Source organism: Heptranchias perlo, chromosome 42 (assembly GCF_035084215.1).
Source record: "Heptranchias perlo isolate sHepPer1 chromosome 42, sHepPer1.hap1, whole genome shotgun sequence".
Lineage (NCBI taxonomy): Eukaryota > Metazoa > Chordata > Chondrichthyes > Hexanchiformes > Hexanchidae > Heptranchias > Heptranchias perlo.
In genome coordinates, this window is record NC_090366.1 from 8,696,739 (window position 1) to 8,721,498 (window position 24,760).

Below are 24,760 nucleotides of genomic sequence, written 5' to 3' on the forward strand. Positions count from 1 at the left end.
ACATTTAACCCAGTATCTACTCTCTCTCCATCAACAGAAGGGTTCCATCATCATGTGTCCTCCTTCATTCTCTTCCTTCTTCATACTAGTGCCCTCAACTGCCAGCTCCGTCCACCCTTTTGTTGGTGATCCCACTTTGCACTGAATAAAGTTGTGTCGGGTGCACCTCCCCCATCCTTCCCGCAGGGCAAATAGCAACAACTTGCATTAATATAATGCCTTTAATGTAGTAAAACGGCTTAAGGAGCGTCAATCTGACAAAATTTGACACCAAGCCACAAAAGGAGATATTAGGACAGGTGACCAAGAGCTTGGTCAAAGAGGTAGGTTTTAAGGAGCGTCTTAAAGGAGGAGAGAGAGGCGGAGAGGTTTAGGGAGGGAATTCCAGAGCTTAGACAGCTGAAGGCCTGGCCGCCAATGGTGGAGCGATGAAAATCGGCGATGTGCAAGAGAATTGGAGGAGCGCAGAGATCTCGGAGGGTTGTCGGGGCTGGAGGAGGTTACAGAGATAGGGAGGGGTGTAGGGCTGGAGGAGGTTACAGAGATAAGGAGAGGGATGAGGCCATGGGGGATTTGAAATGTTGAACAAGGCAATGAAAGTCTTATTTCCTTCGGTTTTTTGAAGACATGGGGGTGAATTTCAAGAAGTTTTTCCCGTTTCCCTTGCTGTGACTGTGGCGTGTCATGGAAGCCCAGAAAGAGTGACGTAAATGCCCTTTACGTCGTACTTTCCGGGTCTCCGATGCACTTACGCTGAAGTTACGGCAGCAGATCAGGAGGAGCTCCGGGGAAATTCTCCCCCATGGTTTCTTTACGTCCCTCTCAAGTCCCATCAACAACTACCTCCCCTTCGGTTTGATGACTCCACCTTGAACCCATCTTCAGCTGGTGACACTCTGGGTCTCACTGCCCCTTCTGAGGTTGGGCCTCCCAGTGTCCAGGCGCCAATCAGGCAAGGGCTTGGGCAACTGGGTAAGCCAGTAGTTGGTTCATTTCTTGCCCAATTTGTATGATGCATGATTTCTCGCTGACAGGAAAACAAAGGCACAGCAAGATCCCACACTACACAGGTAGAGTACTGGTTATGTTACTGGACCAATAATCCAGAGGGCAGGACTAATAACCCAGAGGACGTGAGTTCAAATCCCACCATCGCACAAAATCTGGAAATTTTAAAAAAAATTGCTGGTATCAGTAAAAGTGACCGTGAAGCTGTCGGATTGTTGTAAAAATCTAACTGGTTCACTAGTGTCCTTTAGGGAAGGAAACCTGCCGTCCTTACCCGGTCTGGGCCTTTGTGACTCCAGTCCCACACCAATGCCCTCTGAAATGGCCTAGCAAACTGTTTGGCTGTATCATACCCTGGGCAACTAGGAATGGGCACTAAATGCCAGCCTTGCCCCCATACTGAGAATGAATTAAAAAGTTTATATAAAATCATGATAAACGTAGATTAAGATCAGTACGAGCACCCAAGCTCTGCACAATGCAAGGGTACGGTGGGTTACGGTAGTGGTTATGGTACATGACTAACACCCCAGAGGTTCTGAGTGTAATCAATTTGACTTCTCTGTTCAATTGTTCGAGACTAACACCATCATGGTTAATAACCATGTGACTTTATTTAGCACGAGTGAGAATCAACACATTACAGTATTTAAGCAGTAGCTTTGCAAAACACGACTGAGAATTCTATTGCCCGTTGTCCTTTGGGTAGGAGCCGCGATCTCGTTCCCCGTTCCTTCATTCACGTACTCTCGTTCTCCCGTCTGGTACATTCTTTTCTGTCCTTGACACTCACAAGTTTCAGATCCTGTCAGTTATACCCAAAAAACGGAACTGCGGCAAAATATATCCAATCTTTCCCAAATACTTCCCTCAATTTACCCAATCATATAGATGACACGTACTTGTCCAGAAGAGAGAGTGCCTTGTGGCCTCCCCTCATCTCTCCTTATTCTCAATAACAAGATTCTGAGCACAATGTTTCCCTGCAGTTGATGAATCCTCCTATAGGCTTTGAAGCTAATGGGAGTACTAGTCAGTATGTCTGAAGGAGATATGTCCCTCCCTTAGTTTGCAATAACAAGATTCTCATGGCTGTTAGTCTGCAGTTGCAGTAAGTTCATTTAAAAGCAGTCTATGTTATGGTACTGTAGTTTCAGCTAAAGCCTTGACTAATTAACCCTTTCGAGTCTGGTTCCTGTACCTATATTTCCTTACATGAGTTCAAATCCCACCAATGGAACTCAATAAATCAGCAATCACTGGGTTAGCACCAGAAAAAAATGTTGCAAAAACCCAACTGGTTCACTAACGCCCTTCAGGGAAGGGAACCTGTGACCCCCCCCCACCCCCCCAGCCAGCGCCGCCTACACGTGACTCCAGTCCCACACTATGTGGTTGACTCTATATTGCCCTCTGAAGTGGCCCAGCAAGCCATTCAGTTATTAAAACAAAAAGTTACTACAAAGCACAATCGAAGGTCCATCTCACCGCCTCCTCTTCAAAGCAGCTAGGAGTTGGGCAATGAATGGAGCCTTGCCAGTGTTGTCCACATCCTAAGAACAAATCAATTCTTTGACGATTTTCTATGTGAATACTTGCCCGCATTGGCCCTGACCTTGGTTTCGTGTTTAAAGGTGGCCTTGCTGTTATTCCGCGAATAAGTAACTGTCCTGTATTTCTCCGAAACAAAAAACAGGTTTCTCTCTTGGATCAACCATTCAATCCCAGACCAAAGGGATCTGGATGTGGTGTGTGCCTCATCCGCTACAGCCCGACCACTGCCTCGTATTACTGGACACAGAAGGACTGGGTGATGTGGAGAAGGTGAGCCATCCTATCTCTCAATCAACTGATGTGTTTCATGGATCACAGAATCATTTGTTCAACTGAGGAATACTCTCAAGTTCCACCTTCCTAATGTACATTCCAGGAGAGGGTGGGAAGTATGGGAGGGGCAACTTTTTGATATTAATTAACCGATTGAACAACAGACATTGCTTAGTGATTTGCACTGGAACGTAAGAACAGGAGAAGGCCATTCAGCCCCTCAAGCCTGATACATAGGAACAGAAGGAGGCCATTGAGCCCCTCGTGCCTGTCCTGCCATTTAATCAGATCACAGCTGATCTGTACCTCAACTCCATTTGCCTGCCTTGATTCTCTTTCCCAACAAAAATCTATCGATCTCAGCCTTGAAAGCTCCAATTGAGCCCCAGCACCCAGAGTTCTTTGGGGGAGAGAGTTCCAGATTCCCACTACCCTTTGTGTGAATAAATGCTTCCTGATTTCGCTCCTGAATGGCCTGGCTCTAATTTATTTCTCAATGGGCGGCCCGGTAACGGGTAGATGTGGACTGTGGACCCATCACTCCGGGGTGACCCAGTCTTACACAGTGGCATCATCTAACACCCTGTGTTTGGAATATAGAATGGTCCCAGTGTTGTGTCTGTTCTGTGAGAGGGAAAAAAGAAACAAAAAAAGGACTTGCATTTATATAGCGCCTTTCACAACCTTAGGACATCCCAAATTGCTTCACAGCCCGTGAAGTACTTTTTGAAGTGTAGTCACTGTTGTTATGTAGGAAACACAGTGGCTAATTTGTGCACAGCAAGGTCCCACAAACAGCAACATGCTAGTGACCAAATAATTTGTTTTTAGTGATGGTTGAGGGATAACTATTGGGCCAGGACACCGGGGTGAACTCCCCTGCTCTTCTTCGAATAGTGGCCGTGGGATCTTTTACATCCACTTGAGAGGGCAGATGGGGCCTCGGTTTAATGTCTCATCCGAAAGACGGCACCTCCGACAGTGCGGCACTCCCTCAGTCCTGGCACTGGGGGGGTGTTGTGGGGAATGATGGAACGCCAAGTGTGACTGTTGCAATCTCTCTGCAGGGCGACGAGAAGAATGACTCTTGGATCTTTGCTCTTGCTGTGCTCCTGAGCAGCATGTTGGTGTACAATAGTCTGGGCACCATCGATGAATATGCACTGCAGAAACTACAGTATCCTTCGTGTGTTATCTGCAAACCCCACTCACTCGTATTCAAGTGCACTACATTAAATAGGCGAAAGACCCTGAATTGATACAGATCCTTTCATGACCTCAGGGTGATCAGCAAGGCTGGGTTTGTGGTACATAGATAGAATACCATAGAATCTTAAAGCACAGAAGGAGGCCATTTGGTCCATCATGTCTGTGCCGGCTCTTTCAAAGAGTGTCCAATTAGCCCTAATCTCCCCCTATCCCCTCACCCACCCTGCAAATTTTTCCTTTTCAAGTATTTATCCAATTCCCTTTTGAAAGTTATTATTGAATCTGCTTGCACCGTCCTTTCAGGCAGCGCATTCCAGATCATAACAACTCGCTGCGTAAAAAAAATTCTCCTCATCTCCCCCCTGGCTCTTTTGCCAATCACCTTAAATCTGTGTCCTCTGGTTACCGACCCTCCTGCCACTGGAAACAGTTTCTCCTTATTTACTCTATCAAAACCCTTCATAATTTTCAACGTCTCCGTTACATCTCCCCTTAACCTTCTCTGCTCTAAGGAGAACAATCCCAGCTTCTCCAGTCTCTCTCCACATGACTGAAGTCCCTCATCCCTGGGACCATTCTGGTAAATTATGATGCCCTTCATGGTCCATTAGTCACTTGATCCCGACTCTGATGTAGAATGATTACTAGGACAACGTATCCAAAGCCAGAAAAGATGAGAGGGATTAAACTGGTGAACTTCTCTTATGTACAGGGATAATCCCGGTGCATGGAATGATATTACCTGATCGTGACTCAAGATATTATTTTGGCCACAGCCACCATTTTAAAAGAAAGAAAGATTGCATTTATATAGCAACTTTCACGGCCTCAGAATGTCCCAAAGCGCTTTACAGCCAATGAAGTACTTTTGAAGTGTAGTCTCTGTTGTAATGTAGGAAGCATGTCAGCCAATTTGCGCACAGCAAGATCCCACAAACAGCAATGTGATAATGACCATCTCATCTGTTTGTGATGTTGGTTGAGGGATAAATATTGGCCCAGGACACCGGGGAGAACTCCCGTGCTTTTCTTCGAAATAGTGGCCGTTGGATCTTTTACGTCCACCTGAGAGGGCCTCGGTTTAACATCTCATCCAAAAGACGACACCTCCGATAGTGCAGCACTCCCTCAGTACTGCACTGGGAGTGTTAGCCGGGATTATGGTCTCAGGTCTCTGGAGTGGGGCTCAAACCCACGACCTTCTGACTCAGTGGCAAGAGTGAGACCCACTGAGCCATGGCAGACAATTTACTTTTAGAATCTGCCTTGTAGAATGGGAGCTGGACGTTACCGCTTAACAAACCCCTTCTGGGTTCTGGCCCTTCACACCAACTGGTGGCCAGGTTAAAATAGAACTATTATTGGTCAATTCCTGAGGTTCTGGTAGGTTCTAACCCACTGGGTTTACTGTCCTTCCAGATTACATGTCCAGTTTTCTAAAATCAAAGTGCAGAAGAGTAACTGAGGTAATGTAATGGTTATTTTCCTGGACAGGTAACGCGGGGGCCCGGACAGGTAACGCAGAGAATTTGATTTCAAATCCCACCATGGACGGTTTGCGGATTTCAATTCGGTTTTTAAACATCTGGAAATGAATAAACTGGTACCAGTAAAGGTGACTGTGAAGCTGTCGGATTGTCGTAACAACCCAACTGGTTCACTAATGTCCCTTTAGGGAAGGAAACCTGCCATCCTTCCCCAGTCTGGGCCTATATGTGACACCAGTCCCTACACCAATGTGGTTGACTCTTAATTGCCCTCTGAAGTGGCCTAGCAAGCACATCGCTATGGTTGAATAAGAAGGCCTAACATTGCCTTCTCAGGGCAGGGCAAGTAGGGATGGGTAATAAATGCCGGCCTTGCCCAGTGAGCCCCACATCCCAAGAATGAATATCTGGAGCCTTATTAATAAATTGACACTTTCCTGGAGCAAAAATTTCCTGCTGTTTCAATCCCATTGCTTATGGCTATGAGAGGAGATAGGTCCTTGATTCATGGTCACTGATTCTCTTGTACCCGTCGGTAAACCCGATCCTTAGCTGTTTCTCAGTTACGTCACGGAACTGACTGAGCTCATCAAAGTGAAATCAGCGGGCGGGGTCGATGAATCGTTGGAGTTTGTCCGATTCTTCCCGGCCTTTGTGTGGTCAGTTCGAGATTTCACCCTGGAGCTGAAGATGAACGACAGAGATGTGTCTTCGGACGATTACTTGGACAACGCTCTCAAACTGAAGCACGGTAAGCCCGGGGAAATCGGCAGCCAAGAGACGGCAGGAACCAGTAGTGTTATCCAGAGTTAGAAACCTCTTCGATCGTTCAGTGTCCCACCAGTTGAATCCCCTCCCCCATGTGTACCAATTGCCTCTGGTCAATCCTTAGTTAGAATCAGAGAATGTAGCCACGCAGAGCAGGCCCTTCAGCCCATCTCTGATCGAGCTAGCCACTCAGTCCCATTCACCTGCCCCATCTCCATTTGGTCCAACATTCATGTACCTGTTAGGGACACGTGCAGGAAGGGTTTATTCAAGACTCCATTTTGTGGGTCAAAAGCATCTTCTCCCAGAGAGTTGTTGAAGCAACTAGTGTCTGGAGAATGTCAGTCAGACAGCCCAATGTAAGCTGGTGTTTGAAAGCTCTGTCCTTCTAATGGACTAAATGTTTATACTTTTCTGTAGATGTAAACAGATAAGGTGGCTCATGTTCAGACCTGAGACTGTGCTGTGGAATCTTTCAGCTCCTAATATCCCGGGACCCACTCTCGGGAATGTTGAGCTGATGTAAGTCAATGTAAACCAGGAGTTGAGATCATGGAGGAGGTGATGTTAAGGGCCCTTTAGCTGAGCTTTTAAAGCGAGACCATTGTGAGGAAGTTTTAGAGATCGAGGGTTAGTCACCCTGCAGCTTGAGCTCGGCAATTGTAACTCGAGGTCTCCCACAGCCTTTGCATCGCCGTGAGCGTCAATTCCTTGAATAAAATTTGTAAAACTCTGCATTTACAACCTTAATTCCTGGGACAGAGACAACAGTTCCAATCTACTTTCTCTAACAATACTCCCTCTCTGTGAAGGAGTTGTCCCTTAGTCCTGTTCCCCTGCCATTTCCCCATTTGATCCAACACGCTTGTCCCCTCTCTCGAAATGAACTGTTCCCTTAGCCCTTTCCCCGTAACCTTTTTAAAAAAAATTGTTTCAATTATTTGTCCACTTCTCCTTTGAAAGCTATTATGTATCCTACTTCCCCCAGTGTTTCCAGTCATGCATTCCATGCCCTAACAGCTCCCTGCGTGAGAAAATTCTCCTAACCTCTCTCTTTGTTCCTTCAGTAATGATCTTCAATTTCTAGCCTCTAGTTACTGACTCACTTGATCAAATCTCTTCACCATTTCGAACCCCTCTCTCCGATCTCCTCTTAGTGATCTTTGTTCCGATGAAAAGAGCTCCCAGTTTCTCTAGTCTCTCTTAACGCCAGCCCCTCACCCCTGGGATCATCACAGGGAATCTCTCCTGCACCCTTTCCGTGACCTTGACATCTTTCCCAAAGTAAGGCGCCCAGAACTAGGCACAATATTCTAACTGTGTCCGAACTGGTGATCGGAAAGACATGCATTTGTACAGCGTCTATCACGACCTCAGGACATCCCAAAGCATTTTACAGTCCATGAAGTACTTTTGAAGTGGTGTCACTCTTATAATGTAGGAAATGCAGCAGCCAATTTGCACACGGCAAGCTCCCACAAACAGCAATGTGATAATGACCAGAAAATCTGTTTTATTGATGTTGATTGAGGGATAAATATTGGCCAGGACACCGGGGAGAACTCCCCCTGCTCCACTTCGAATAGTGGCCGTGGGATCTGTTACGTCAACTGGAGAGGGCAGACAGGGCCTTGGTTTAACGGCTCATCTGAAAGACGGCACCTCTGACAGTGCAGCACTCCCTCAGTACTGCACTGGGATTATGGGGCTCATGTCTCTGGAGTGGGACTCGAACCCACGACCTTCTGACTCAGGCGAGAGTGAGACCCACTGAGCCCCGGCAGACAATCCTGATTTGTACAGCTTTAGCTTTAGCTTTTTAAAAATTGATTTTGTTTCGTATTTTTTCTTTCCCCCCCAGGCTCAAGTAAAAAAGTTCAGGATTTTAACCTGCCCAGGGAGTGCATCCGGGAATACTTCCCAACCCGGAAATGTTTTGTGTTTGACAGACCGGCTGATAAGGAAGTGATGAGAAACATGGATCTGATTGCGGACTCCGGCCTGGATCCAGCCTTCGTGAAACAGGCCCGTGCTTTTGTGACTTACGTCTACAGCACGGCGCAGATCAAGAGACTGAAAGGGGGCCACATGGTCAACGGGAGATGTAAGTCCCTGAGCTAATAGTTCAGGACGGTAAGTTGGATTGGAAGGATAAACCAAGAGATGGCAGAGATTGGATGTGCGTGATGGAGAGGGACAGTGTGGGTCACTGATATTACCGCGGTCCCCACCACTTACACCGTCCGCTCTGGTCACGGGCAGTCCTCTATATTGGGGAAATGCGCCAACCATCTGTCCGTACCACAGGCTTCGATTACAAGGGCACTGCGGATAACGGATTAATTGCCCCGACTGTTTCGGGCAGTTCAATTAGTTCTTCGCACCTCGTTGCGGTGTCAGCCCTGGCTCAGTGGGTAGCCCCCTCACCTCTGAGTCAGAAGGTCGTGGGAGACAAGGGGGTGGGTTTCCCAGCTCACGCCCGGGAATCAAACTGGCGTTAGTGGGTCTGCGCCCGTTACAGAAACCGCCCGATCGTCACTTGCATTCAAATCGCTAGACGTGAAAATCAGGCAGCCTGTCAAAACCTTCCCCCCCCTTCCCCCCCTTAGTCTTTCTCCACAAACTGTGGAGATTTGATGCAATTGGATTGAAGTACGATCAAACTTATGATGCACCTCAGCAGCTTTGAGAGTGAGTGCTGAGGGCATGATGGAGGGTTAGGATAGATATATGATGGGAGTCTGTTGAACTACCACTGACTTTCAGAGCACACATGGTTAAAGGGAGATTCTCATCCACTGAATCACTCACATCGCAGGTGATTAACACTCGGTGTTTAAAGGAAACTATCACAAAATATGTCCAGGAGAAACATTGTGTATTGTTGACGCCAATAGTTCCCCCATCCTGTGCCTCTCTCCCTCAGTGCTGGGAACCCTGGCAGTCACCTACGTGGACGCTATCCGCAGCGGGAAGATTCCGTGTCTGGAGAGCGCGGTCCATGCGTTGGCACAGATCGAGAACTCGGCCGCGGTCAGCGAAGCGACCAAGGCCTACGAGGAACAGATGGGAAAACTGGTCCAGCTCCCGACGGGAACCTTGCAGGAACTATTGGAGGTTCATCATCAGTGCCAGTCAGAGTCCCTACACCTCTTCATGGAACGCTGCTTCAAGGATGAAGGGCAGAAGTATCAGCAGGAACTAATGGTAATTTAAGTTGTATCGTTGCTACGGTCACCTGGACCTGTTGAGTTATGTCTTTGGAAGGATCAGTTGATCATTTTTGATATAATATTTCTGGATATTGGAAAACTTTTTCTCTCCATAAACATTACTTACGATTTTTGATCAAGCATTTGTCACAACATTTTTCATTGTAAATTCCGATGTCAACATCTCCCACTCAATTTTGTTATGTTAACTGTCACGATGTAGCGACAGGCTCTGGCCACTAGGTGTCTCTGTGGAGTGAGTGGCTGAAGTCTTTCTCCGCACTCCGTCATCATCTTGTGTGTGTAACTGACCATGGGAGATTCACCAGTTGGCAATGTTTTTTCTGTTAAATTATTTTTTCTAAATGGTGCATGGTCCGGAGACTGTAGGCGTCAGCCGTGACTCCGTGGGTAGCACTCTCACCTCTGAGTCAGAAGGTCGTGGGTTCGAGTCCCCACTCTAGAGACTTGAGCACAAAATCCAGGCCGACACTCCCAGTGCAGACTTTTCCATTATAAAGAGAATGGGGAAAAGTTGACTGCAGCTTGCCACAGGAAGCGATGATTTGTAGACAGGAAGTGCATGCAGATGGAAGATATTATTGAGCTTGAAACAATTAATGTTACAAGTTAAAGTAACTGAATATCCTTCAGGCATTTTTTTTCCTGTGTTGCTGAGTGGGAGAAGGTAGGACAATGGACTTGACTTGGAGGTTGAGGAGAGGTCGTATTGTGAACACAGCATAGAGTGAGTCTAGAATGTAAATGTTAAAATCCTTTATTATTTATTCGATAACACTGCGATCTTGGTGTAAGCATCTTGTGTCCTTGTTGATAACAGAATGCAGTGGCTGAAATATATGCGGCCGTGTGCAAGAAGAACTTCCAAGAATCTGTGGACAAATCGAACGCCATCATATTGGAGCTGGGAGTTCCGATGGAAGATAAGATCAAGAATGGGTCGTACACAAAATCAGGAGGATACGCAGAGTTTGAGAAGGACAAGGAATTGCTGGTTGAGAAATACCGAGCTACACCAGGGAAAGGAGTCCAGGTATGTGTTGGAATGCCAGGAACGTTGCTGGATTATTTGAGGGGATCCAGAAGCATTTGATGTTGACCAGGAGGAGCCCAGCCAAATGTTGGGTTCGTTCATAAGAACATAAGAAATAGAAGCAGGAGCAGGCCATACGGCCCCTCGAGCCTGCTCCGCCATTCAATAAGATCGTGGCTGATCTTCGACCTCAACTCCACTTTCTTGCCCGATCCCCATATCCCTTTCGAGCCTCTTTATCTCCATTCTCCTAACCCAGATTGAGAAATACTCCCAGCCCGTGTCTGAAACCGTGGGGTAGATTTTCAACTTTTTGCCCCGAGGTGAGAAACTGATCTCAGTGGAAATGGGAATTGAGCTGTTTCTATAATGGTAGGCTGAGGTGCAAGGTTCATTAATAGACCTGGGCGGCAAGTTTCAAATATACCCCATTGTCCTTAATGACCAGAAGAACAGGAGGAGGCCATTCAGCCCCTCAAGACTGTTGCATAGGAAGAGGAGGAGGCCATTCAGCCTCTCGAGCCTATTCCACCATTCACTTGAATCATGTCTCCTCATCTCCCCCTTGGTTCTCTTGTCAATTATCTTAATTCTGTGTCCTCTGCCTACCGACCCTCCTGCCAATGGCAACAGTTTTTCCCTATCAAAACTCCTCAGAATTTTAAACACCTCTATTAAATTAACCGTCTCTGCTTTGAGGAGAACAACCCCAGTTTCTCCAGTCTCTCCACATAACTGAAGTCCCTCATCCCTGGGACCGTTCTAGTAAATCTCCTCTGCATCCTCTCCAAGGCTTTGACATCCTTCCTAAAGTGTGGTGCCCAGAATTGGACTTCTGGAGCGTAACCAGTGAATTTATAAAGGTTTAGCGTAACTTCTTTGTTTTTATACTCTCTGCCTCTATTTATAAAGCCCAAGATCCCGTATGTTTTATTAACAGGCATTGAAATCAAAACTCACGACAGAGTCTCAGACTCAAACTCATTCCTTTCCAGGACTCCAAACTGCGGATCCCTCAGCTCCCTCCACTTTCACTTCCTCTTCGATGTAAAGACTTTATAAACCGAAGCTTGGTGCCGCCTAATGGCTACAACTTGATTTACCTCAGGTTCCCCCCCCACCACGGCCTTCTCTCCGACTGGGGCTGTCCTGCCCCCTGCCCTCTGTCCTTTGACCTCTCCCATCGGTTCCTCACTCCCATTGTTGAAGGATACAAACTTCTTTAAAACAAAAACCCATTCGCTTTACAGGCCGAGCAAGTTCTTCGTACATTCCTGGAACGTAAGGAGCAACTCTCGGAATCCCTTCGACAGGCCGACATAAACCTGACAGCGAGAGAGAAAGAGCTCGCAGGTACAGTTCACAAAAACAGAACAGTCGACCCATCAGACTGGGTCAACGGTCCTTCTCCTTCTCAGCGTCTACCTTTTCAAATATCTTTAGAACCATAGAATCTTACAGCGCAGAATGGAGGCCATTCGGCCCATCGTGCCTGTGCCAACTCTTTGAAAGATTAGTCCCACTCCCCCCTGCTCCTTCCCCCACTGCTCTCTCTCTTTCCCCCTTGCGATCAATGTCAGTAATCTCGGTGCTGGTGAATGGCGCCTGGTGTAAAGCAAAGAACTCAGAGTCGGTAACGTGTGCGCCTTTCACGTCCTCATGGCATCCCAAAACGCTAAACAGACAATTAAATAGGAACACGAGTAGGCCATTCAGCCCCTCGTGCCTGCTCCGCCATTTGATAAGATCATGGCTGATCTGTGATCTAACTCCTTTGGCCCATATCCCTTAATCCCTTTGGTTGCCAAAAAGCTATCTATCTCAGATTGAAATTTAGCAATTGAGTTAGCATCAATTGCCGTTTGCAGAAGAGAGTTCCAAACTTCTACCACCCTTTGTGTGTAGAAATGTTTTCTAATCTCACTCCTGAAAGGTCCGGCTCTAATTTTTAGACTGTGCCCCTACTCCTGGAATCCCCAACCAGCGGAAATAGTTTCTCTCTATCCACCCTATCTGTTCCCCTTAATATCTTATAAACTTCTTGAATTGTAGACACTGTTGTAATGTAGGAAACGCAGCAGTTGATTTATGCACAGCAAGCTCCCACAAACATCAGTGAGATAATGAGCAGATAATCTGTTTTAATGACGTTGGTCGACGGATAAATAATGACCAGGACAACGGAGAGAACTCCCCTGCTCTTCTTCGAAAGGCCATGGGACCTTTTACATCCATCTGAGAGGGTCAGACGGGACCTCGGTTTAACAGCTCATCCAAAAGACGGCACCTCCGACAGTGCAGCACTCCCTCAGTACTGGCACTGGGAGTGTCAGCCTGGATTATGGGTTCAAGTCTCTGGAGTGGGGCTCGAAACCACGATGTTCAGACTCAGAGGTGAGAGTGAGACCCACTGGGCCTCGGCTGACACTATAATCTCAATGTAGATTGTACTCCCGCACCTAGACACAAGGCTCTGGGAGATGTCCCCATTGACGAGCACTGCCCTGGGAAGACTTGTTCTAGTCGCTCAGCGATAATGTGGTAAATAGTTTAATCGAGAATGAAGGGGAGCCTAGCTACAGTTGTCATGGTAACTTTTGGGTCTTATTTAATGATTGGGCCGTTATTACATTTGAGGTTGGGCAGCTGGATTGAAATGTGCCCAAGGCTTGGTGGGACCGGAGCACTGACCTTTCTAACTTATTCCTCGATGTTTTTTTTTTCCTTTGACCAGCCTCACGGGAGAGGGCGGAAATGGCGGAGCAGGAACGGAAAGCGAAGGAAGAGGAGGAACGAGCTACCCAGCAGATTCTGGAGGAGGAGAGACGGACGATGGCCGAGCACCTGCAGCAACTGCGAGAGAAAGCGGAGCAGGACCGGATCAGCTTGGTCCAGGAGCACGAGAAGGTCCTGAAGCAAAGGTTACTGGAGCAGGAAAACCTGAAGCAAGAGGGATTTCAGGACCGTGTGCGTGACATGCAGAGGGAGATAGACTCCCTGAGGAAGCAACGGGAAGACACCGAATCCCCTTCATTCGTGGACCTGGCGCTCGACACTGCGACTCTGGTCCTGCCTGGTTTTTCCAAACTCATCCCTTTCGGTGCCAAATTAGCAGTAAATTTGTTCAAAAAATTCTTCTGAGAGTGAGTTGCACCCTTGGCTTCTCATTGGTGCTGGAGTTGGGGGATGTTGATCAGGGATTGTATCCAGAGGGGCAAAACTGTCCCCCAAACAGAGATCTTATCCCCCAAACCGTGATTCACTAATGTAGGAAGAGATAGCAAGGGACTGGTCCACAATGAACCTTTCCTTATATAATGCTCTACAGGCCACACAATTCGCCACCAACTCAGAGCGTAGATACGGGTTGAGTGATTTTACTGTTTATTAAAGAAGGAAGGAACTTTCATTTATATAGCACCTTTCACATCCTCTGGATGTCCCAAAGCACTTCAGATTCACTGGATTACCTTTTTGAGATGAAGTCACTGTTATGTAGGCAAATGAGCCAGCCATTTTGCACACAGCAAGATCCCAGAAACAGCACCATGTTTTTTCTGGCCAGTGTTGGTGTCCAATCCCTGGACTAGACTGAAACAAATGGAATCCGTTCACACAGAGCTGCCCAGTACGGGCCTTTATATCCAAGCACCTTTTTATCTGGGGATTGAATTTAGGGCCTTTTTCTGTTCCTGTTCGAGCTCAGGTCAGTCCCAGTCTGAGGGAAGGACCCTGAGAGAGTGACTGGGCTCATTGAGGAGTGAGAGTGGAAAAGCATCTACACCCCAGTGTGTCCCTGCGACTTGGCCCCTGAAATAGTTTGTGTTTACAGTGTTTATAATGTTGTACAGTGTTAGCCGTGTCTCAGTGGGTTTCACTCTCGCCTTGAGTCAGAAGGTCGTGGGTTCGAGCCCCACTCCAGAGACGTCAGCCCATAATCCAGGCTGACACTCCCAGTGCCAGTACTGAGGGAGTGCCGCACCGTCGGAGGTGCTGTCTTTCGGATGAGACATTAAACCGAGGCCCCGTCCGCCCTCTCAGGCGGTCGTCAAAGAAGAGCAGGAGAGTTCTCCCTGGTGTTCTGGCCAATATTTATCCCTCAACCAACATCGCTAAGACAGATTATCTGGCCGTTATCACATTGTGGGAGCTTGCTTTGCACAAATTGGCTGCTGCATTTCCTACATTACAACAGTGACCACGTGTCGTGTGGATTCGTTCATTAAATGGTTGTTATTAAATGTGTGAGCATGAGTTTTCCACAAGTCTGTGTTGCCGGAGGTCACATAATACAAGGAACAGTCGCATTTTAACATGATTTGGGAATCATAAATTAGAGAGGTTCATTTTACCAAAGGGCGAGTGGACTGTGGTCACCATTAATACTGAGTGTCTTCAGTTTATACAAAGCCCTCATCACATTCACAAGGTTCAGAGGGCGGGGAAGGGGTTCAGGGGAGGGGGGAGGGTTTCACTGGGTGGGTAAGGGGTCCAGGGGAGGGGAGGGGTTAAGGAGGTGAGCAAAGCATTCAGGGGGTGGGGGAAGGGGTTCAGGGGTGGGGATGGTGTTCGGAGGGTGGAGAAGGGGTTCAAAGGGATGGGAACGTGTTCAGGGCCAATGGCGGCCCCACCTTCCCACAACGCGGCGCAGAAAAGACCCCATCGATGTACAGCTCGGGGCGCTCTGCACTCTGGGAGTTCGAGGCACCTGACATTGTGACCCTGCGCCCCGGAGAGGCGGTGGAGGTGAGGTTACTTCTGGGTATTGGCAAGATGGCGGAGGGACGAGGCAGCGCCGTTTATGTCTGTGTGGTGAGGTCACTTCCCTCAACCTCCTTCTAAATCCCCTTTTTAAACCCTCTTTTTAAACTCCTTTTTAAACCTCTTTTACAAACTCCATTTAAACCCTCTTTGTAAACTCCATTTAAATCCCCTTTTTAAACCCTCTTAAACTTTTTTTAATCTCCATTTTTAAACTCCATTTAAATCCCTTTTTAAACCCTTTTTAAAAAAAACCTTTTTAAATGCTTTATACATCTTTAACACCTTTTAAACCTTTTTTAAACCCTGTTTTTATAAAACCCCTTCAAAACCTCTTTTTAAATTCCCTTTTAGATCCCACATAGCAAAGTTATGGAAAAGGACAAAGATAGAACAGGAGTAAAAGTTCTCAATTGGGGAAAGGCCAATTTTACTAAGCTGAGAAGTGATTTAGCAAAAGTGGACTGGAAACAGCTAATTGAAGGTAAATCAATGTCAGAGCAGTGGGAGAGATTCAAGGGTTCAGAGTAAACATGTTCCCACAAAGAAAAAGGGTGGAACTGCCAAATCTAGAGCTCCCTGGATGATAAGGAGCATACAGAGTAGGATACAGCAAAAAAGGGAAGATTATGAGAACTCAATACTACAGAAAGCCTAGAGGAGTATAGAAAGTGCAGGGGTGAAATTAAAAAGGAAATTAGGAAAGCAAAGAGAGGGCATGAAAAATACTGGCAAGTAAAATCCAAAGATCTTTTATAAATACATAAAGAGTAAGAGGATAACGAAGGAAAGAGAAGGACCTATTAGAGACCAAAAAGGTAACCTGTGTGCGGAGGTGGAAGATGTGGGCATGGTTCTAAATGAATACTTTGCGTCTGTCTTCACAAAAGAGGGGGACAATGCAGACATTGTAGTTAAGGAGGAGGAGTGTGAAATATTGGATGGGATAAACATAGTGAGAGATGAAGTATTAAGGGGTTTAGCATCTTTGAAAGTAGATAATCGCCAGGCCCGGATGAAATGTATCCCAGGCTGTTAAGAGAAGCAAGGGAGGAAATAGCAGAGGCTCTGACCATCATTTTCCAATCCTCCTTGGCTACAGACGTGGTGCCGGAGGATTGGAGGACTTCTAACGTTGTACCGTTGTTTAAAAAGGGAGAAAGAGATAGACCGAGTAATTACAGGCCAGTCAGTCTAAACTCGATGGTGGGCAAATTATTGGAATCAATTCTGAGGGACAGCATACATCGTTACTTAGAAAGGCACGGGTTAATCAAGGACAGTCAGCATGGATTTGTTAAAAGAAGGTCATATCTGACTAACTTGATTGAATTTTCTGAGGAAGTAACAAGGAGGGTCGATGAGGGTAATGCATTTGATGTGGATGGATTTTAGCAAGTCTTTTGACAAGGTCCCACATGGCAGACTGGTCAAAAAACTAAAAGCCCATGGAATCCAAGGGAAAGTGGCAAGTTGGATCCAAAATTGGTTCAGTGGCAGGTAGCAAAGGGTAATAGTTGATGGGTGTTTTTGCGACTGGAAGGCTGTTTCCAGTGGGGTTCCACAAGGCTCAGTACTAGGTCCCTTGCTTTTTGTGGTATATATTAATGATTTGGACTTGAATGTAGGGGGCTTGATCAAGAAGTTTGCAGATGATACAAAAATTGACCGTGTGGTTGATAGTGGGGAGGAAAGCTGTAGACTGCAGGAAGATATCAATGGACTGGTCAGGTGGGCAGAAAAGCAGCAAATGGAATTCAATCCAGAGAGGTGTGAGGTAATGCATTTGGGGAGGGCAAACAAGGCAAGGGAATACACAATTAAATAGAATACTGAGAGGTGCAGAGGAACTTTGGAATGCATGTCCACAGATCCCTGAAGGTAGCAGGACAGATAGATAAGGTGGTTAAGAAGGCATACGGGATACTTTCCTTTATTAGCCGAGGCATAGAATATAAGAGCAGGGAGGTTATGCTGGAACTGTATAAAACACTAGTTAGGACACAGTTCCCACTGCGTACAGTTCTGGTCATCACATTACAGGAAAGATGTGATTGCACTAGTGGGTACGAAGGAGATTTATGAGGATGTTATCAGAGCTGGAGAATTTTAGCTATCAGAAAAGATTGGATAGGCTTGGGTTGTTTTCTTTGGAACAAAGGAGGCTGAGGAGAGATTTAATTGAGGTATATAAAATTATGACTGGGCTAGATAGGGTGGATAGGGAGGACCTATTTCCCTTAGCAGAGGGGTCAGTGACCAGGGTCCATAGATTTACAGTAATTGGTAGAAGGATTAGAGGGGAGCTGAGGAGAAATGTTTTCACCCAGAGGGTGGTGGGGGTCTGGAACTCACTGCCTGAGAGGGTGGTAGAGGCAGAAACCCTCAACTCATTTAAAAAGTACTTGGATGTGCACTTGAAGTGCCGTAACCTACAGGGCTACGGATCAAGTGCTGGAAAGTGGGATTAAGCTGGATTGCACTTTTTCGGCCAGCAGGGACATAATGGGCCGAATGGCCGTAACTTTCTATGAGTCACAGAGGGCGATGGAGAGAGATGAACAGAACGGTGGAGAGAGTGTAACAGACCGATGGAGAGATGGTAACAGGGAGCTGGAGATAAAGATGGAGAGGGAGTAACAGAGAATGGGAAGGAAAGGGATGGAGACGGAGTAACAGAGAGAGAGTACCAGAGAACAAGAGAAAGAGATAGGGATGGAAGGAGAGAAACAGAGGGAGAAATAAAGAAAAGAAAAATAGACTTGCATTTATGTACCTGCCCTGGGAGTGTTTGATGGGACAGTGTAGAGGGAGCTTTACTCTGTATCTAACCCATGCTGTACCTGCCCTGGGAGTGTTTGATGGGACAGTGTAGAGGGAGCTTTACTCTGTATCTAACACCCTGTACCTGCCCTGGGAGTGTTTGATGGGACAGTGTAGAGGGAGCTTTACTCTGTATCTAACCCTGTACCTGCCCTGGGAGTGTTTGATGGGACAGTGTGGAGGAAGCTTTACTCTGTATCTAACCGGTGCTGTACTTGCTGTGGGAGTATTTAATGGCACGGTTTAGAGAGTGCGTTACTCTGCCGTGTGCTGTATCAGGCTGTGATGGAGCAGAGCCCTGCTCTTTAATATAAATCATTGTTTCTATGAGGCACCGAGCCCCTATAACACCACCTGAGACCCAAGCCTGTTTTCCATCCCCCAGTTCCAGCAGTTTGTGAGGACAGGGCCCCTTTAACACCAGCTCCCTGTTCCTGGTCTGGAGCTGAGGTGTTGTGTATTGTCCCGGACACACGGATCAGAGAGTGAGCTGGTGGGCCCGATTGTTCTGCGATCATTCCCTGCTGCTCCGTTCTCACCTCCTCACTGGGTCTCAAACTATTACCAGCCCTCGTCCTCGTCAACACACAATCGCCAGTCTGACTGGTGAGAGTTGAAATGTGTGAAACATTTCCGAGAGACAGGAGATGGGTGACTGAGCCCATTCCCCAGGGTGTATGGGACTAAGCACACTGATCAGAAACAGGCTGGGTCCTGCCCAGAGTGTGGGTGAGTCATCCCATAATTCTGGCCATAATTATTATCAGGATGGATTTGTCACATGAGCTGAGGATCAAATTAATGTAGGATTAAAAATATCAAATTCAAACCAGTTTGCTCCTGAGCTTCACGGTTTTGCTTCATGATATGAAACTGTGACCAGAGGGAGAGAGAGAGAGATCGGAGAGAGAGGAGGTGGGGGGAAAGAAACAAGGGGAGAGAGACAGAGAGTGAAAGATAATTAGAAGGAAAGAAAGAGAGAGAGACAGAATGAGAGATAGGGAGAGGCAAAAAAAGAGAGTAAGAGCCTTTTGGGGAAACTTTTAGAAACAATAATCCGGGACAGAATTAATAGTCACTTGGACGAGTGTGGATTGATTAGGGAAAACCAGCACGGATTTGTTAAAGGCAAATCGTGTTTAACAAACCTGATGGAGCTTTTTGATGAGGTAACAGAGAGGGTCGATGAGGGCAATGCAGTGTATGTAGTGAATATGGACTTTCAAAAGGTGTTTGATAAAGTGCCGCACGGTAAGTTTATTATCAAGATTGCGGCCCATGGAATAAAGGGGGCAGTAGCAACATGGATACAGAATTGGCTAAGGGACAGGAAACAGAGTAGTGGTGAACGGTTATTTTTCGGACTGGAGGGAGGTGTTACCCAGGGGTCAGTGCTGGGACCACTGCTTTTCTTGATATATATTAATGACTTGGACTTGGGTGCACAGGGGACAATTTCAAAATGTGCAGATGACACAAAACTTGGAAGGGTAGTAAACAGTGAGGAGGATAGTGATAGACTTTAAGAGGATATAGACAGGCTGATGGCAATTTAATGCAGAAAAATGCGAAGTGATACATTTCAGTAGGAAGGACGAGGAGAGGAAATATAAACTAGAGGGCACAATTCTAAAAGGCGTATAGGAATACAGAGATCTGGGGGTTTATGTGCACAAATCGTTGAAGGTGGCAGGGCAGGTTGAGAAAGTGGTTAAAAAAGCATACGGGATCCTGGGCTTTATAAATAGAGGCATAGAGTACAAAAGTATGGAAGTCACGATGAACCTTTACAAAACACTGGTTCGGCCACAACTGGAGTATTGTGTCCAGTTCTGGGCACCGCACTTCAGGAAAGATGTGAAGGCCTTAGAAAAAGTGCAGAAGAGATTTACTAGAATGATACCAGGAATGAGAGACTTTAGTTACGTGGATAGACTGGAGAAGCTGGGGTTGTTCTCCTTGGAACAGAGAAGGTTGCGGGGAGATTTGATAGAGGTATTCAAAATCATGAAGGGTCTAGACAGAATAGATAGAGAGAAACTGTTCCCATTGGCAGAAGGATCAAGGACCAGAAGACATAGATTTAAGGTGATTGGCAAAAAAAGCAAAGGTGACATGAGGAGAAACTTTTTTACACAGCGAGCGGTTAGGATCTGGAATGCACTGCCTGAGCAGGTGGTGGAGGCAGATTCAATCATGGCCTTCAAAAGTACTTGAAAGGAAAAAACTTGCAGGTCTACGGGGAAAGGGCGGGGGAGTGGGACTAGCTGGATTGCTCTTGCATAGAGCTGGCACGGACTCGATGGGCCGAATGGCCTCCTTCCGTCTGTAACCTTTCTATGATGCTATGAGACATGGAGAGAGACTGCGAGCTCGGGAGAGGGAAAGAAAGAGGGAGAGAGACAGAGAGTGAGAGATAACAAGAGGGAAAGACAGAGAGAAAGGCAGAGAGAGAGACAGAGTGATAGCTAGGGAGAGGGAAAGAAAGAAAAACTGAGGGACAGAGAGTGAGATAGGGAGAAGGAAAGAAAGAGGGGAGAGAGAAAGACATGGGGCAAGAGTGTGAGAGATCAGGAGAGGGAAAGAAAGAGACAAAACGAGGGGAAGAGACATGGGGAGAGGGAGAGGGAAAGAAAGAGAGGGAGACAGAGAGAAGAAGAACAGGGACAGAGAGAGCGAAAGAAAGAGACAAGGACTGAGAGAACGAAACAGTAACAGAGAGAGAGAAAAAGACAGACACAGTCACAGAATCAGAGAAAAGGAGTGACACAAACTCAGAGAGAGCAAGAGAAAACTAACATCCCAACTGGCCTAGAATTCATACCTAGTGTGTACTGTACATGTACAGGAGCTGACACTGAGACACCCCCACATGGGCCGTGTAGTACCAGACAGGAGTGAATCGTTTCCTTTTACCCGCTGTGGCAAAGGCCTGATTGTCCAAGAAGGTGCAGAATTGTATTCCAACTTTAGAAAACTTGCCCATTTTTTTACCGTTTAAATAATTTAACAATTATTGTTAATGGATATTTCACCTAGCTTTTCAACTGCTCTCTGAATTTAGCCTGGATGATTCCGTAAATACGGAATTTGTGGAACAGCTCGTGTGGGAAGTACATATCCGGTTTCTCAAAAGACAAAAGCAGAGTTGGATCTTGGGTAGATAAGGGGAAACCAGTGGATGTATTATACTTGGATTTTCAAAAGGCATTTGATAAGGTGCCACACAAAAGGTTGTTACACAAGATAAGGGCTCATGGGGTTAGGGGTAATATGTTCGCATGGATAGAGGATTGGTTAATGGACAGAAAATAGGGATAAACGGGTCATTTTCAGGTTGGCAGGTTGTAACTAGTGGGATGCCATAAGGATCAATGCTCGGGCCTCAGTTATTTACAATCTTTATTAACGACTTCAATGAAGGGACCGAGTGTAATGTATCTAAGTTTGCTGACAATACAAAGCTAGGTGGGAAAGTAAGTTGTGAGGAGGACATAAAGGGCCCGATTTTAGCACCCGCTATCGGGTGCGTTCTCGGCGGGGGGGCCTTGAAAATCGTAAAATCCAGGATCCCGACCGGATCCCGCCTCGATCCCGCCCACTTCTGGGTTCCCCGCTGACGCGCCGGCGTGCGCGCGCAGCCCCCGCTGGTGGGAATCCCGCAGGCAATTAAAGCCAGCGGGATGCCACTTGAGAGTATTTATGTAGCTATTTCAGGTCATTAACTGACCTGATTAAGGGACTGTGTGTGATTTTGGATCAACATGGGACTGTTTCCCACACTGGGGGAAACACTCCCAGATCGAATGGACGTGTTGCAGCTGTCAGCCTGTGGCAGCTGCAAAGGTCCATTTGACAGGGGGCGGGGGGGGGGGGAGACCCTCACCCATTGCAGGAGGCCACTCTGTCACTTGGGACAAAGATTGGCCTCCACCACCCTCCTCCTGACGGTCAAAGTCACCAACCTGCACACTTACCCCGGGGTCCGGAGACATGTACCTACCTTGCGGACCCCCTCAGATGTACATCTTGCGGATGGGGGCCGCCGTAGCTGCAGTCATGACCTCCTCGGAGGGCGAACAGCATCACCAGCCTCACCAGCCTCGCCATCCACGCCGTCCACCTCTGACACGTGGAGCTCCACAACAGAGTGCTGTGACACATCCACCTGTACTGCAGGAGGGAGGGCTACCGCAGAGAGAGATGCATCGCAAAGGGCACTACCCTCGCCACAGGTTCCACATACCGAGGCTCAGCCTCCTGGACCTCGCTAAGCAGCAGTGCACACGGAGGCTCAGAGTCACTCGACATGTAGCCGTGGACATCTGCAGCCTCTTTCATGCCAAGCTGCTCCTGGCTGGCCCGTGCACCATCTTCCTACCTGTCGCTGTCAAAGTCACCACTGCCCTCCCGAACTTCTCCTCCGCAGCCTTCCAGGGTGCAACCGGGGACATCGCTGATGTCTCTCAGTCGTCTGCGCAGAAGAGCCCTGCAAATACACCTACACCCACTCTGCAGTGACACAATGGGTGGCATCAGTGGTGGGTCCTCATAGTGATACCCAGGAGTGGGCATTATTGCACAAACCGGACAGGAATTGCGAAGACATGGCAGTAATGGTGCCAATATAATGTGTGATGTGAGTTGTTCTGAAATTCAATATAAGTAACAACCATGACAAACCCTCAAACACCCTTGTGCATCCCCTTCATGCTCACGACACGTTTGCCCTACGCTGCCTACTGCACATATGTGATGCATGCCCTGTGGCTGCAGCACAGGTGGTGGCAGGTTGAGTGAGGCTGGCCGTGAGAGAGATGCACGAGAGGGTGAGTATGGGATAGAGCCATGAGATTCTATGAGGATTGGGTTGCGTGGTAGTGGCGGGGTGAGTACTGGCGAGGTGAGTAGGTGCAGGTAAGATGAGGATGGTGTTTGAGTGGGTATGAGGGGTGATGTGACAGAGTAGTGTTGGCAGTGCAGAAGGAGATGTGGGGTGAGGGCGGTGATGTGGCAGACGGAGTGTAGGGGAAAGACTACGTGTACTCACTGTGGCTGACCTACTGGGGTCATTGGACCGCCTCCTGCACTGTGTGCAGGTGGGCGATATGTTGGTGGCGCTGGTGACCTCCTCTGCCACCTCGAGCCAGGCCTTCCTGGTGGCAGAGGCAGGCCGCTTCCTCCTGCCCGCCGGGAGGAAGATCTCTGTCCTCCCCCTCCTCCTCACCCCATGTATTGATACCTGGGGTGAGGCATCATTAAACTGGGAGCAGCCTTCCCCCTGGGCTGCTCCATGCAGTCATCTTTGCTATTTGTTGCAGCATCTGTCAGTGGAGGACTGCCCCTTTAAATAGAGCGCCTCCAGCTGACAGATCTTACTGCGTATGCGCAGCCCGCCCGACGCGCAGACCAGCAGTGGGGAACCTGGAGGAGCAGGTAAGTGGCTCCAATTAGTGCGTTGCCTGCTACGATCGCGCGGGAAACCCACTAATTTCACCGGGCGCGGCTTGCCCACCCGCCGAGAACCTGCACCCCTGCCCAAAGAGTCTGCAAAGGGATATAGACAGGTTAAGTGAGTGGGCAAGAAGGTGGCAGATGGAATGTAATGTGGGGAAATGTGAGGTTATTCACTTTGATAGGAAGAATAGAAAAATAGAATATTTTTTAAATAGTGAGAAACTATTAAACGTTGGTGTTCAGAGGCATTTGGGTGTACTCGTACAAGAAATACAGAAAGTTAACATGCCGGTACAGTAAGCAATTTGGAAGGCAAATAGTATGTTGGCCTTTATTGCAAGGGGGTTGGAGTACAAGAGTAAGGGAAGTCTTCCTGCAATTGTGCAGGGCTTTGGTGAGACCACACCTGGAGTACTGTGTATAGTTTTGGTCTCCTTATCAAAGAAAGGATATACTTGCCTTAGAGGTGGTGTAACAAGGTTGACTAGATTGATTCCTGGGATGAGATGGTTGTCCTATGAGGAGAGATTGAGTAGAATTGGCCTATATTTTCTGGAGTTTAGAAGAATGAGAGGTGATCTCATTGAAACATAAGATTCTGAGAGGGCTTGACAGGATAGATACAGAGTAGTTGTTTCCCCTGGCTGGAAAGTCTAGAACTAGGGGGCGTGGTCTAAGGTTAAGGGGTCGGTCATTTAGATTAGGAGAAATTTCTTCACTCAGATGGTTGTGAATCTTTGGAATTCTCTACCCCAGAGGGCTGTGGATGCTGAGTCGTTCAGTTCATTCAAGGCTGAGATTGATAGATTTTTGCACTGTAGGGGAATCAAGGGATATGGGGATTGGGCAGAAAAGTGGAGTTGAGGTCGAAGATCAGCCATGATCTTAATGAGTGGCGGAGCAGGCTCGAGGGGCCGTATGGCCCACACCTGCTCCTATTTCTGGTGTTCTTATAAGTGTTGGTAAGTCAGAAACTGACTGAAAGTGGTTCAGGAACTTCAGAAAGAGGCAAAACTGTTTTTAAATCTGAATCTTGCAACACACTCCCTGAATTGAAAACTAAACCAAAGCCGACTCATGTCTTTTGAAGGAAATATCTAAGAGAAGCAATCATGAATTTGAGACAAATAAACGGAACCAAATAAAACACCTCA

General features: G+C 47.3%; 1 protein-coding gene across 4 annotated transcripts in view; it reads left to right on the forward strand.

Annotated features, from left to right (window-relative positions):
• The window catches only part of LOC137306168 (guanylate-binding protein 1-like), a 31,309-nt gene extending 16,499 nt beyond the window's left edge, over nucleotides 1–14,810 (forward strand). For all 4 annotated transcript variants that reach the window (XM_067975230.1, XM_067975229.1, XM_067975231.1 and 1 more), the window contains exons 9-16: nucleotides 2,705–2,832; nucleotides 3,903–4,012; nucleotides 6,095–6,282; nucleotides 8,161–8,403; nucleotides 9,226–9,506; nucleotides 10,353–10,565; nucleotides 11,816–11,918; nucleotides 13,300–14,810. In XM_067975230.1, the coding sequence (XP_067831331.1) occupies nucleotides 2,705–2,832; nucleotides 3,903–4,012; nucleotides 6,095–6,282; nucleotides 8,161–8,403; nucleotides 9,226–9,506; nucleotides 10,353–10,565; nucleotides 11,816–11,918; nucleotides 13,300–13,706 (1,673 nt within the window). In that variant the 3' untranslated portion in view covers nucleotides 13,707–14,810. The remainder of the gene's footprint in view (nucleotides 1–2,704; nucleotides 2,833–3,902; nucleotides 4,013–6,094; nucleotides 6,283–8,160; nucleotides 8,404–9,225; nucleotides 9,507–10,352; nucleotides 10,566–11,815; nucleotides 11,919–13,299) is intronic.
• Nucleotides 14,811–24,760: the final 9,950 nt, after the last annotated feature.